General features: G+C 40.8%; 1 protein-coding gene across 1 annotated transcript in view; it reads left to right on the top strand.

Moving 5' to 3' along the window:
• The window catches only part of ampd3a (adenosine monophosphate deaminase 3a), a 52,017-nt gene extending 36,783 nt beyond the window's left edge, over positions 1-15,234 (top strand). Inside the window, exons 12-14 of the mRNA XM_034190866.1 lie at positions 8,503-8,676; positions 14,548-14,658; positions 14,773-15,234. Of these exons, the coding sequence (XP_034046757.1) occupies positions 8,503-8,676; positions 14,548-14,658; positions 14,773-14,949 (462 nt within the window). The 3' untranslated portion in view covers positions 14,950-15,234. The remainder of the gene's footprint in view (positions 1-8,502; positions 8,677-14,547; positions 14,659-14,772) is intronic.
• The last annotated feature ends 392 nt before the right edge of the window (positions 15,235-15,626 follow it).

The following is a 15,626-nucleotide window of genomic DNA, read 5'->3' as shown; positions in this document are numbered from 1 at the left end:
CTTGGACCGTGCGCCGGCTCCTCGACGTCCGTCGAATGGGCCGGGGTTTTCAGTACCTGGTGGACTGGGAGGGGTACGGCCCAGAAGAACGCTCCTGGGTGAAGAAGGGCTTCATCCTGGACCCGGCCCTCCTGGCCGACTTCTACCGTCGCCATCCGGACAAGCCCGGTCGTGCGCCAGGAGGCGCCCGTTGAGGGGGGGGTCCTGTTGTGTGGGCCGCTGAAGAGGAGGTACTGCTGGCCCACCACCACCAGAGGGCGCCCTGCCTGGAGTGCGGGCTCCAGGCACCAGAGGGCGCTGCCGCCTTACGAGAGCAGCCAGGGTGACAGCTGTCACCCATCAGTGGACACAGCTGACTCCACTCAGCACGGAGGTATATCACCAGGACGGCGTCTCCACCTCAGTGCCGAGATATCGCCTTAAGATAGAGGTAACAATTCTCTGCTATATTATATTGCCTTTCTGAGCATTGCAGGACAGCTGTCTACTCAAAGATAAGTACTCACCTTCCTGCAGTATTGTGACGTGAGGTGGAGACGGCTTCTCCCCTCTCTGTGTTACTGGGTGCAGCCGCATCCACACCTGTGTGTTTGTTCTCTTGCCAGCAGTACCGGATCCGACGAGCGGAGGCAGTGGCCACCTGGGAATTCGGGACTTGGCGGTTCCAGTACTTCCAGGGTTCGGTGGCAGAGGAAATCTGGGTGGTTCCGGTTCGACTTGGACGGACGTCTCCTACCTTCGAGCCTGCCCACACGACACCAGTGGAATTCGGTTTAACCCCAAATTGTCAATTGTTGTATTGGTTGTGCACGTTCCACAACAGTAAAACCTTGTTATTTACCTTCTCCATTGTCCGTTCATTTGCGCCCCCTGTTGTGGGTCTGTGTTCCTACACTTTCACAACACCCAGGTTCTTATATTTATTTCAGATGCTGCCAATTGTGATATCCACTTCAGTATTTGAGGACATTGATAAAATTCTTTCAAAATTCATCTGGCAAGGTAAACGCCCTCGCATTAAATACAAAACATTACAAAGATTGAAAGAAGAGGGAGGACTTAATCTTCCCAATTTAAGGTATTACTTTTGGGCTGCTCAGTTAAAACCTTTAACGTCATGGTTATTAAATGATGATCAAACAAGATGGCTGAGTATTGAACAGACCATGTGTTCTGAACCGTTGCATGTATTGCCATTTTCTGACTTTCAAATTAAGAGAATTGCAAAATGGACCAAAGTCACCTTGGACATTTGGAAGAAAGTTAGAATGGCATTGAAATTGCCAACAAAGCTATCTATATTACTAAGTATTGAGCATATTAAATCATTCAAACCAATTTTATTGGATAAGGGTTTTTTAAAATGGGCTGACCATGGTATTATATATATTCATCATTTATTTGATAAAATGGGCTCATGTCATTTGAGCAGCTGAAAAAACGATTTAAACTCCAGAAAAATGATTTTTTTAGATACTTGCAATTGCGATCCTTTTTAATGTCTCATAAGGAGTGGGGAAAGTTACTGAAACCCTCTGCAATGGAAGACTTATTGATTCAAATACAAAAGGGAGGAGTTATGAAAATTATAACAAGACTGTACAAAATATTTGCATCTAACACTCAAACTAAATCTGTATTGGCCAAGCAAAAATGGGAGGCAGAGGCGGCCCAAAATATATCTGATGAAATGTGGAAAGAGGGGTGTATAGAGGCACATAGAACAACAAATTCAAACACTTGGAAGGAATTTAAATGGAAAATTATCTGCAGATTTTTTAGAACTCCTGATATTGTTGCAAAAATGAACCCTAATGTACCAAGTTTGTGTTGGAGAAACTGTGGTACAGCAGTACCTCATCATACACATATCTTTTGGACGTGTCCAAAATTACTACCTTTTTGGGATGAGGTGTTCAAGACAGTCAACCAGATGTTTCATAGAGTGATTTCAAAGGATGTGACAGTGGCTCTACTCGGTATCACTCCAGCTTGTATACAGGGGCGAGCTGAGTCATATTTACTGAACAAGCGTAAAACCTGTGCCAAATCAACATGCAGATCCACCTTGGATTTGCTGTGGCGACCCCGAGTGCAAACAAGGGAGCAGCCGAAGGGACTTACTTTATTCTTTTTACAGTAGCTCTGAAATGTATCACAATGAACTGGCTGAAATTGGAACCACCATCTCTTAATTTTTGGATTCAAAAAGTAACAGAAGTTTATCAGATGGAAAAAATAACCTTTTCTCTAAGACTTGAAACACACATTTTTAAGCTGCGATGGAGTCATTTTGAGATTATGTTCATGTGATTCTGATTTGATTACAGAAAGTGCCTTTATAGAGTTGTAATGTAAAAAAATTATATTGCATATTGTGTGTGATTGTTGTGATCTGTAAAATTGATTTGATTGCTCTGTTGTTTCTAAATACTAATAAAATATAAGTTCTAAAAAAAAAAAAAACTTGTGCCAAATACCAAGGCGGATCTGTCTGCATCTGCTGTGGTAACCCCGAACAAAACGGGAGCAGCCGAATGGACAACAACATGATGAGATGATCTTTGGGACAAGGAACATAGTTCTACAACTACTACTACTACTACATCTGTCCATGCACACATCTAGAATAGAATAGAATTTTTTTTTTTTTTTTGCCAAGGCAATACACATGATTTTACAGTACAACAAAATGAGGTTTGCAGCTGTAGTTAGATGCCCAAGAAATAATAATAAATATAATTTAAATGTACTAAAACCTACATAATATGATAAAGGGATGACATAACAACAAATTAGTTCAGCAGAGGTGCATTAAAGTGAAAATAGTGCAGCAGCATGACCACAATAGCCATTCAATAAAAAGAACCACATATGCAAAGCATCCATCCATCCATCCATCCATTTTCTTCCGCTTTATCCGGGGTCGGGTCGCGGGGGCAGCAGCTCAAGCAAAGCCGCCCAGACCTCCCGATCCACACACACCTCCTCCAGCTCCTCCGGGGGAACGCCAAGGCGTTCCCAAGCCAGCCGAGAGATGTAGTCCCTCCAGCGAGTCCTGGGTCTTCCCCGGGGCCTCCTCCCAGTGGGATGTGCCCGGAACACCTCTCCAGCAAGGGGTCCAGGGGGCATCCGGAAAAGATGCCCGAGCCACCTCAACTGACTCCTTTCGACGTGGAGGAGCAGCGGCTCGACTCCGAGCTCCTCCCGAGTGACCGAGCTCCTCACCCTATCTCTAAGGGAGCGCCCAGCCACCCTGCGGAGGAAACTCATCTCGGCCGCTTGTACTCGCAATCTCGTTCTTTCGGTCATGAGCCAAATCTCATGACCATAGGTGAGGATCGGAACGTAGATCGATCGGTAAATTGAGAGCTTTGCTCCCCTACTCAGCTCTCTGTTCACCACGACGGTCCGATACAGCAACCGCATCACTGCAGATGCTGCACCGATCCGTCTATCGATCTCACGCTCCATCCGTCCCTCACTCGTGAACAAGACCCCGAGATACTTAAACTCCTCCACTTGAGGCAAGGACACTCCACCGACCTGAAGAGGGCAAAGCACCTTTTTCCGGTCGAGAACCATGGCGTCGGATTTGGAGGTGCTGATTTTCATCCCGGACGCTTCACACTTGGCTGCAAACCGCCCCAGTGCACGCTGAAGGTCCTGATTTGATGAAGCCAACAGAACCACATCGTCCGCAAACAGCAGAGACGAGATTCTGTGCTTCCCAAACCAGACCCCCTCTACACCCTGGCTGCGCATAGAAATTTTGTCCATAAAAATAACCGATAGTCCTCCTCCATAGCCTCCCCGAACTCCTCCCAGACCCGAGTTTTTGCCTCTGCGACCGCACGGGCTGCGGCACGCTTGGCCTGCCGGTACCTGTCAGCTGCCTCTGGGGTCCCACCAACCAACAAAGATAAGTAGGACTCCTTCTTCAGCTTGATGGCATCCCTTACTTCCGGTGTCCACCACCGGGTTCGGGGATTGCCGCCGTGACAGGCGACAATGCGGCATATGCAAAGCAGCAAAATCAATATAAACAGTAACCCAATACTGCAGAGTAAACATCATGGACCATGCTATATGTACAGTTGTATGTAAAAGTTTGGGCACCCCTGATGATTTCCATGATTTTCCTTTATAAATCACTGGTTGTTTGGATCAGGAATTTCAGTTAAATATGTCATATAACAGACAAACACAGTGATATTTGAGAAGTGAAATGAAATTTATAGGATTTACAGAAAGTGTGCAATAATTCTTTAAACAAAATTAGGCAGGTGCATAAATTTGGGCACCCCAACAGAAAAAATACATCAATATTTAGTAGATTCTCCTTTTCCAAAAATAACAGCCTCTAAATGCTCCCTATAGCTTCAATGAGAGTCTGGATTCTGGTTGATAGTATTTTGGACTATTCTTCTTTACAAAACATCTCAGGTTTGTTGGTTTCCAAGCATGGACAGCCTGCTTAAAATAACACCACAGATTTTCAATAATATTCAGGTCTAGGGACTGAGATGGCCATTCTAGAATGTTGTACTTGTTCCTCTGCATGAATGCCTTAGTAGATTTTGAGCAGTGTTTAGGGTCGTTGTCTTGTTGAAAGATCCAGCCCTGGTGCAACTCAACTTTGTCACTGATTCATGAACATTGTTCTCAAGAATCTGCTGATATTGACTGGAATTCATATGAGCCTCAGTTTTAACAAGATTCCCAGTACCTGCACTGGCCACACAGCCCCACAGCATGATGGAACCACCTCCAAATTTTACTATAGGTAGCAAGCGTTTTTTTTTTGTTTTGTTTTTTGTTTTGGAATGCTGTGTTCTTTTTCAGCCATGCATACCGCCCCTTGTTATGTCCAAATAACTCAATTTTAGTTTCATCTGTCCACAGCACCTTATTCCAAAATGAAGCTGGCTTGTCCAAATGTGCTTTAGCATACCTCAAGCAACTCTGTTTGTGGCATGTACGCAGAAAAGGCTTCGTCTGCATTACAGCATCATACAGCATCTCTTTGTGCAAAGTGCGCTGTATAGTTGAGCGATGCACAGAGACACTATCTGCAGCAAGATCATGTTGTAGGTCTTTGGAGCAGGTCTGTGGGTTGACTATGACTGTTCTAACCATCCTTCACTTCAGCTTATCTGAGATTTTTCTTAGGCTGCCACTTCAGGCCTTAACTAGCACTGTGCCTGTGGTCTTTCATTTCCTCATTATGTTCCTCACGGTGGAAACTGATAGCTGAAATCTCCGAGATAGCTTTTTGTATCCGTCCCCTAAACCATGATGTTGAACAGTGTTTGTTGTCAGGTCATTTGAGAGTTGTTTAGAGGCTCCCATGGTGCCACTCATTAGAAGAGATGCAAACAGGAGAAACATTTGCAAATGGCCACCTTAAATACCCTTTCTCATGATTGGATTCACCTGTGTAAGGAGGTCAAGGGTCAATGACCTGACCAAACCAATTTTGTGTTCCAATAATTAGTGCTAATTGTATTCAAATCAGTAAAATGACAAGGGTGCCCAAATTTATGCACCTGCCTAATTTTGTTTAAATAATTATTGCACACTTTCTGTAATACTAGAAACTTCATTTCACTTCTCAAATATCAGTGTGCTCGTCTGCTATATGATATATTTAACTGAAATTTCTGATCCAGACAACCAATGATTTACGAGGTCTGTTAGAAAAGTATTGGACCTTTTTATTTTTTGCAAAAACCGGATGGATTTGAATCATGTGTGCTTGCATCAGCCAACCTTGAACCTTCGTGCACATGCGTGAACTTTTTCACGCCTGTCGATTGCGTCATTTGCTGGTAAGCAGTCTTTGTGTGAGAACATGTGTAGTGTGCTCGGCGGATTTTCATTGCAAGGAAAAAGATGGAACGACTGGAACAGCGCCGCATCAAATTTTGCCAGAAACTGGGCGACAGCCAGGTGGAAACCATTCGGATGATTCAGACAGCTTTTGGTGACTTTTCAGTCGTGTGACTATCCGAGAAATTGTGGAAGAGGTGGGCATGTCACAGCATGTCCTGTGAGACTTCAACATAGTCAGCAGCTTCGGCACGAATTTCACAGCCACTCTTTTCGTGACCAAATCTTCTGTCACAATGGAATGTGCCAAAAAAGTGCTGATGTTCACCTCTTCCGCAATTTTCGGACAGTCACACGAGGGTCCCGCATCACCACAGCGTTCACTTTGGAAATGATTTGGTCATTTCAGCATGTTGATGGCCGACCGGAGCGTGGCTCGCTCTCCACCGTTTTTAAACCAGTTGTATCGCTCCTTAATCTGTGTGATGCCCAGAGCATTGTCACCGAAAGCCGTCTGAATCATCCGAATGGTTTCCACCTGGCTGTCGCCCAGTTTCTGGCAAAATTTGATGCGGCGCTGCTCCAGTCGTTCTGTCTTTTTCCTTGCAATGAAAATCCGCCGAGCGCTACACGTCCTCACACAAAGGCTGCTTACCAGAAAATGACACAATCAACAGGCGTGAAAAAGTTCACGCATGCGCACGAAGGTTCAAGGTTGGCTGATGCAAGCACACGTGATTCAAATCCATCAGGTTTTTGCAAAAAATAAAAAGGTCCGATACTTTTCTAACAGACCTCGTATAAAGGAAAATCATGAAAATTATCAGGGGTGCCCAAACCTTTGCACACAACTGCAGGTACTTGTACAGTTACAACCATATTGCACTGAATAATCTATATTGCACTGTATTTGTAGTCCTAAATTAAATTGTGTGGTTTTTTTATTTTTATTTTACTTTATTTATTTTTGCCTGGTTTATAGCAGCCACAATGGCACAGTGCATGGTTCTGTAAACATTTTGTTATAGTTCATGTAATGCTAGTTGCATAAGCTTAATTTTGGCATTGAATTATTTGCAAGTTCCTACAGTGTCTCATGGGACATTTTCAATAAAACTGACTTGTTAACATAGTAAACTGTCAAAAACAACAACATTCTAATCAGGTCTTCATCACCACTGAGGCAGGAGATCCCACATTTATCTAGTTAAACACTTTCCCTGAAAATGATTCAAAACACCTACTTTGACCTTCGACTCCAGTGAAATACATATTGCTTTATCTCAGCTATTTGTTTTAAATTACTCTGAAAGTTTATATTCAATAAATGATTCAAATTGCTCTAGGAAAATTATTTCTTAAGTTTTACATCACTGTCGTAAATCATTGTGGAACTGATTTTTGGGGCCTGAACAGGACTTACTCTCATTGTCATGGGTTTTGTGGTTTTTAGCCACATTTAAATTTGTGGCTAAAAACAACCCTTTGCATAAACATGCAAAGGGTTGAGCCAGCTAGGTAGGGTAAAACATGGCATCAGTAAGTATGTGGTCACCTTGTTTAGGATAGAATTTCAAAGTAAAGAACACAATTCATTGCTTGGTGAATGTTTGGCCATAGTCAATGGAATTGTCTGCAGACCTCCAAGACAGGATTGTCTCAAGGCACAAATCTGGGGAAGGGTACAGAAACATTTCTCCTGCTTGGAAGGTCCCAATGAGCAGAGTGACCTCCATCATCCGTCTTGACCTCAGACTGGTGTGACAGTTCATCTTTCAGCAGGACAATGACCCTAAGCACACAACCAAGATATCAAAGGAGTGGCTTCAGGACAACTCTGTGAATGTCCTTGAGTGGCTCAGCCGGAGCCCAGACATGAATATGATTGAACATCTCTGGAGAGATATGAAAATGGCGGTGCACCGAAGTTCCCCATCCAACCTGATGGACCTTGAGAGGTGCAAAGAGGAATGGGCAAAACTGTCCAAAGATATGTGTGCCAAACTTGTGCCATCATATTCAAGAAGACGTGAGGCTGTAATTGCTGCCAAAGGTGCATCAACAAAATACTGAGCAAAGGGTACATGAGATTTCTTAGTTTTTTTATTAAAAAACAAAACAAAACAAAACAACAAAAAAAAACAACTTTTTTTCATGTTGTCATTATGGGGTGTTGTGAGTAGAATTTTGAGGGAAAAAATTAGTTTACTCAATTTTGGAATAAGGCTGTAACATTAAAAAATGTGGAAAAAGTGAAGTGCGGTAATACTTTCTAGGTGCACTGTATGTGTGTCAAGTTTGGTGCAAATCAGAGTATAAAACAAAACTTTTCTTTCTTTGCTTTTGACCCCAGTGTCCTTGTCCTTGAGCCAGATGCCTGACCTTTGACAAATTTGATATTTATCACATTCCATATTTTATTACAGTACAGCTTAGGTTTTTATCTGTTTAAAGACACAAATTAGTCTTTTGTGTGTGTGTGTGTGTGTGTGTGTGTGTGTGTGTGTGTGTGTGTGTGTGTGTGTGTGTGTGTGGAGGGGGGCTGTATGAGAACTGGAAACCCAAAACTGTCTGTTGGAGTAGCAATAGTGCAGATCACCACTGCAGTACTGAAATGTATATTACTGTAACACAACAATATTTGCTTAATGAAGCGTTTTGTTCTCTCAGAGTCCCGTACTGCAGTACCTGTACTACCTGGCTCAGGTGCCCATTGCAATGTCTCCACTCAGCAACAACAGCCTGTTCCTAGAATACTCCAAAAATCCTTTGAGAGAGTTTCTGCAAAAAGGCCTTTGTGTATCACTGTCTACAGACGACCCCTTGCTGTTCCATTACACTAAGGTAAACACAAATCTCTACAGGAAATGTTTCCAGTCGGGGCGTCTCCAGGAATTCCGCTAGGGGTGGGTCTCACCTGTACATCAGATGGTGTCATCACAGTGTTCCAGGCATTTTATCACACTATCTTTTTCTGAAGCAGTGGACACTGAGTGTGTCTGAATAATGTCAAACATTTTCTGAAGCAACTGTTTTATATGGTATTTCAAATGTTTTGAAACAGAAAATCATTTTCCAGAGAAATGATTTCATTTAGTTTGTAAAACATTTTGAAACAGAACCATTTTCTAAACCAAGGATTTGACACTGTCCACAAGATGCCAATACAGTTGTGTTTTCAGCATTAAGAAATGAATAATTCACTAAAATAATTCATTTATTCAAAAAACATGGCATTTAGAGTTTTGAGTATTCAAAAGCCACAACATATTTTTTCTAAAGTTGACTGAACATTTTGGAAATAGAAGGTGGATCATTGACCTGAAGCAAGTTGGCAGCTTAGATGTTTTACTCCAATTCAGGTAGTCCACTTTTACATGAATAGCCTTCAGGTTTTTTTTTTTTTTAAGTTACAATTTGTCACAACTTTGAGAGAGAAATGCAGAGCAGAAGACATAAATAAGATCTAGTTTTTTGTGCCATGGTTTGGACAAGCGGTTAGCATCTGCCGTTCAAAATGAAGCCACCCAGAAGAAGGTAAAAGTTGAAATTCCTTGACTGGCCTATTGAGATGATCTCCATAAAGGAGCAGATTCCAAAGAAGCCCATGTTAAAATGTTCATATTTGAAGAGAAATAAACATGCTTACAGCCTGATACAAAATGGTTTTGGTCTTTGTAACTAATTTCCCCTCTGTGACAGCTGTACATGGGTTGAATTCTTTTTCCAACTCCTTGGTTTAAGACATTTTAAGCCATAAAGTTATACGTAACTTGCTGTGTCCCTTTGAGTGACAGCTAGTCTGTGCTGCTGAGTAGAAAGAGTCACTGATGCTGAAATCATGCTTTCCCAGGCCAAACAGTACATTCTGACACTGTAGAGTCCTGAACTCTGAACAAATGGTCAATTTACAAATTGCTATCGAGCAGCTTCAATTAACGATTGACAACCTGCAGAACCAAGGGCCCTGCAAAACCTGACAATGAATTAAAAAAAATTGTCTCCTGGACTTTCTGTTGGTTAAATACATAAAAACAATGCTTACCAAGTGCCCACCATCTATAGAGATGGAAAGATCCCACAAAGCGTCCTCCTTGCCCCATCACCATCCCTAGGTCTGTCAAAAAATAAATAAAATTTAAAAAAAATCCAAGGTATCATATAACAAATCCATATTATGTTTTCTGGACCTGCTGGCAGAGATTCTTTAGAAATAGTGAGTTTTTAGTGCAGTAAACAAAACTGGCATCTCGAGGAAGATACTAGAAGATACTAAACAATGCAAGTATCCAGAAGTCTTGCTTCTGTAATGACTTTGTGGAATGTTTTTGAAGCGTTTTAAATCCATATCTGTGGTTTCAAGACTGCGTAACATGATATCTATGTAAGTAGACTGAGTCAGGTCAACTGGGACTTGTTTAGTTCCTTGAAGACATTTCGCTCTTCATCTACAAAAGGGTCTTCATGGAACTAAACAAGCCAAGTTGACCTGACTGAGAATGTCCACAGACAGGATACCATGCAAAAAACAAACAAACAAACAAACAAACAAACAAACAAATAAAAACCATAAGGTATTTCCACCCAAGTAAACTAACTTCTAACTTCGATAGAAACAATTTTGCTGAGTGACGTAAGTGTAAATTTGTTGGGTCAACATGATGAATTTGCATTACTGTTACCTAATTACCATGGTTCAGGCCAACTTGATTTGTAAGGGTAAATGTAGACCTAAATGTGATTTTGATGAGTCAACATGATGAATTGATGAAATGATGTTACTTAATTGCCATGGTTCAGGCCAACTAGATTTGTAAGGGTAAATATAACAAACAAAAAAAAAAAAAAAGAAAAGAAAGAAACACTAAGGCTGAGTCTCAATTCTACCCCTTGGCCCTTCCCCTTACCCCTACCCCTCCGTTTTACGCCGGCACGAGAGACGGAGGGGTGTCTCGATTCTCTTTTTGGAGCGAGGCAGAGGGGTAGGCGAAGGGCTTCAAACCCCTCCGTTTGGAGTGAATCTGGATGCACACTCCGTTTGGAGGGGTAGGAGGAGCTTACCTCTGTCTCCGAAAAAACAAACATGGCGCCAAAAGAGCCGCACAAATGAAGCGGCTTTCATTACAAATTACGCTGTTTACAAAGTTATAACTTGCCAAAAAACTTTACAGGCAGTTGTCTATGACAGCAACATATGCTGCTGGATGCATGTTGCGTATATTGTTGTTCTGAGGAATATCGTAACTTCGCTCGTGCGCTGAGGCGCTATAATGCAGATACACACAAACGCTAAGATAAGACACTTTCATATCTCACAATGGAGAAAATCATGATAAAGGATAAGCACGTTAATTTGTATGGTCATAAATCTTTGTATAATATCAATCCCTGCTGTTGGATTTCAAGGTCTGTAACACGTGTGTATTTTGTAAACAAATGGAGCCCTGAGCACACTCGTCTCCTAATAAGTTTTCAGGCAGAAAATGAGAAGTTTCATCAATGGGAAAGTTGGAAAATATATACACACACATATATATGTGTAACACATAACCTGATGTCCTAATAGACTGATATTATTTCTCAAGGAAATTTCTAAGGGAAATAGGGCTGGATGTAAAAAATGGGAGAATTTGAAAAAGAAATATACCAGAACTAGATGCAGCCCACAACATACATACAGGTGCTGGTCATATAATTAGAATATCATGAAAAAGTTGATTTATTTCAGTAATTCCATTCAAAAAGTGAAAAATGTATAATATATACATTCATTGCACACAAACTGATATATTTCATGTTTATTTTAAATAAATAAGCTGTTTTCCTGTTTTATCATTAGTATTTTATATGATTGTGTATTTTTTTATTCTTTTTATTATTTTACTTATTTTACTTATTTATGTTTAATTTTTTTTATTGCGTTTTAATCTTATTTAATTTTATTCTGCTTTTAAATGATGTTTGTGAAGTGCCTTGAGGCGATTAGTCGTGATTTGGCGCTATATAAATTAATAAATTATTATTATTATAAATTATTTTAATTACTAATGAATTAATTACTAATCAATCAATTAATGAGTAATCAAACAATATTAATTACTATTATTGTTCAATTATTAGTATTATTAACATTAATAAATTACTAAATAATTAATTATTAATACTATTAATTATTATTATAAATTACAAATTAATTAAATTAATTATCATGACATGATTGTGATGCATCAAAGAAATCTGCGACTTCTTCTATTTCTTTGCATTTACGCAGAAAGGCGAGAAAATAAAAAGAGCAAACAGGCTACTGCAACAAGTTGTATTTCGGTTGCCATGTTAACAAACAGTGAAGATGGCAGTTTGAGACGGGCACTTTTTTTTTCTCCTAAGGTGGAGGGGTGTCTCAATTCATAGGGCTAGAGGCATACCCCTTCGCCTTACCCCTTGCTTTAAAGGGGTAGGCGAAGGGGAAGGGGTAAAAAGAGAATTGAGATTGGGGGTAAGTCCCTTGGACTGTGTTGGATCAGCACAATTTATGCAGATCCACCTTGGATTTACTGTGGAGACCCCGAGCACAAATGAGTGAGCAGCCAAAGGGACTTACTGTTTTTTTTTGTTACATTTACCCTTACAAATCTAGTTGGCCTGAACCATGGTAATTAAGTAACAGAAATGCAAATTCATCATGTTGACCCAACAAATTTATGTTTAGGCCACTCAGAAAAATTGTTTCTGGCTATGTTAACGCATTCTGGGTGCTGTGTTCCTTGATTTGAAACATGCCTTTGATACCATTAATCATATTGTTCTGCTTGCTAAACTGACTTATTTCAATTTCTCTCATAGCGCCATCTGCTGGATGAAGTCATACCTGTGTGATAGAAAGCAGGCTGTACAAATTGCTAATTCATAGTCACCATTTCTTAAATGTTCCACTGGAGTTCCACAAGGATCTATATTGGGGCCTATCCTATTTAGTTTATATGTTAACAATCTCCCTAATGTCTGCAAATATATAAATACACAACTATATGCAGATGACACAGTTCTTTATACCCATGCAAAAATGAAAGGCGAGGCAGCTGCAATTCTATCGGGAGCCATGATGCCAGTGTCCCAATTGCTTCAAAACTCCTGCCTGCACCTTAATACTAAGAAAACAGTCTGCATGTTCTTTTCATGCCAGCCAGAAGGGGGTGAACAACCAGCTGTCTTGGTCAATGGAGAATGTTTACAAGTGGTAGAAAATTTTAAGTATCTTGGGGTAATCGTTGATTCTAACCTTTAAGGACCATGTAAAGAAAGTGTCCAATATCATTAAATTTAACTAATTTTAAGTACATAAGACCATATTTAACTGTAGATTCAGCAAGGGCTTATATGCACTCAATGATATTTAGCCACATCACCTGTTGTTATACAACATGGTCCCAGACAACAGAGAGGACTCTGAAGCCCCTGAAATCTCTGTTTAAGAGAACTTTAAAAGTTTTAGATAGAAACCCTTTAAATCAGGGGTGGCCAAGTTCGGTCCTTGAGAGCCACCTTCCTGACACTCTTAGTTGTCTCCCTGCTCCAAGCAGGGAGACAACTAAGGTGTGTTGGAGCAGGGAGACAACTAAGAGTGTCAGGAAGGTGGCTCTCGAGGACCGAACTTGGCCACCCCTGCTTTAAATTACCATTATTGTAACATGTTAAGTAAGTACAGTATTTTAGATTTTGAAAGTTATCAGATGTTCCTGGATGCTTGCCTGGTTTTTAAAGTTCTAAATGGGCTGGCCCCTCTGCCTCTAAAAAACATTTATTGATAGGAAAAATAATATTAATGGAATGGGCACCAGAGCATCAACAAGAGGGGACTGTATTGTTCAAAGACGCAGGACTAAATTTGGCCAAATGGTGGTGTCTGTCAGAGGAACAAACTTATGGCATGCTCTGCCAGAGTCCATCAGAAACTGTAGACAATACTCAACTTTCAAACAAGCTCTTAAATTGGTTGAAAACTAACCAGTCATGTAGCCATAGATAATTAGGCATTTTTTTGGTCTCTTTTCATTTCTAGACTGATCCTTTTATTGTAAATAGTTTGTTGTTAAGTTGTGTGTGTTCGGTATAATGTCGTATGTCTGTGTTGTCAGCTTTATTGTTAAATGTGTGTACCTGCCTTAGGACAACGGATGAAATTTAGCTCCTGTGCTAACTCTGGCATATTTATGTTGAAGCCTTTGCTGACGCATTGATTAATATGCACTGTCCGAATTCAAATAAATGAAATGAAATGAAATTTTGCTTGGGTGGAAATACTTTCCATCATTTTGTTATGTTCACTGAGCAAGTTAGATTTTAAGTTGTTGCATGTTATGTTAAAACTACAAGATTCTCAACTCAACGATTTAAATGTGTTCACCCATAAAACTTGATTTTATATCGTAGAAGCTACATGTTAAACTTAAGTTCATGTAACATAAAAACCAACAACACCCATGTTGGTTTTTTTGAGTGCAGAATCTTTGTGGAAATGTATGCTCTGTGTGTCATCATATGTTGGGGATGGATTGGATGCCTGTCTGTCTGGATGGTTGCCATCCAGGACACTAGACCAGTTCCATAGTGCGGTGGTGGACGCAGAGACATACAGCTCCCCTACCTGACCTATGCTGATGCCATCAGTGTGGTTTAGAGTGATGTGCTTGCTGATCTTGATGTTTTGTTTTTTAGGAGCCCTTAATGGAGGAGTACGCCATCGCAGCGCAGCTGTGGAAGTTCAGCACTTGTGACGTTTGTGAGATTGCGAGAAACAGTGTTTTGCAAAGTGGCCTCTCTCACCAGGTGATGTGACATTTTCACTCCTTTCTGTCCTTTGTCTTCATTCTGTGCTTTTTTTTTTTACCAACACTGATCCACTTGTCTGCAACCACAACATATTTTCTCATTGATTTGCAGGAAAAGAAGCACTTCTTAGGCGTGAACTACTTGAAAGATGGACCTGAAGGGAACGATATCAGTCGAACCAACGTAGCCCAGATCCGCATGGCCTACAGACACGAGACACTGTGCAACGAACTCAGCTTCTTAGTCGATGCCGTGAAGTCAGAAGCCATGAATTCCTATGAAGCATAATATGCATGAACTCAGCATTGTAATAATTAGGTGCTTTAACACCAAAAGGCTGCAGTGACTCCAAATGAAATTCTAAACAAAACAAACAAGCAAACAAACTTTCAACTTAGCAATGTTTAGTTGGTCGACTGAGACTCCGAAACACCTGAGTTTGATGGTAGATGGTCTTCTGTTTGTCATTGTTTTAGACACACACACACACACACACACACACACACACACACACACACACACACACACACACACACACACACACACACACACACACACACACACACACACACACACACACACAGATGTATCATCTATCAATTTCTATCAGTTTCAATTTATATAGCGCCAACTCATTACAAAGTCACCCCAAGGCGCTTCACCCAATTCATAACAACACAAAGTAATTTAAAATAAAAATTAAAATCAAGAAAAGCACAATAAAAGGATAAAACACAGTAGAATAAAAAGAAATTACAAAGCAAACATAAAAATCCTCGGAACACACAGAAGCCCTGCGCCATGCGAACGCAAGGGCTGCGCAGGTACGTAGGGCTTAACCAAGTCCGCCAGGTAGGAAGGTGCCAGTCCGTAAACAATTTTATAATTTCTGGCAGAAACCGGTAGCCAATGAAGGGATTTCAGAATGGGTGTAATGTGGTTAAACCTTCTACTCTGTCAAAAGT

This window comes from Thalassophryne amazonica, chromosome 2 (genome assembly GCF_902500255.1).
Source record: "Thalassophryne amazonica chromosome 2, fThaAma1.1, whole genome shotgun sequence".
NCBI lineage: Eukaryota > Metazoa > Chordata > Actinopteri > Batrachoidiformes > Batrachoididae > Thalassophryne > Thalassophryne amazonica.
Note: the sequence above shows the minus strand (reverse complement) of the source record. Positions and strands in the feature narration are given on the sequence as shown.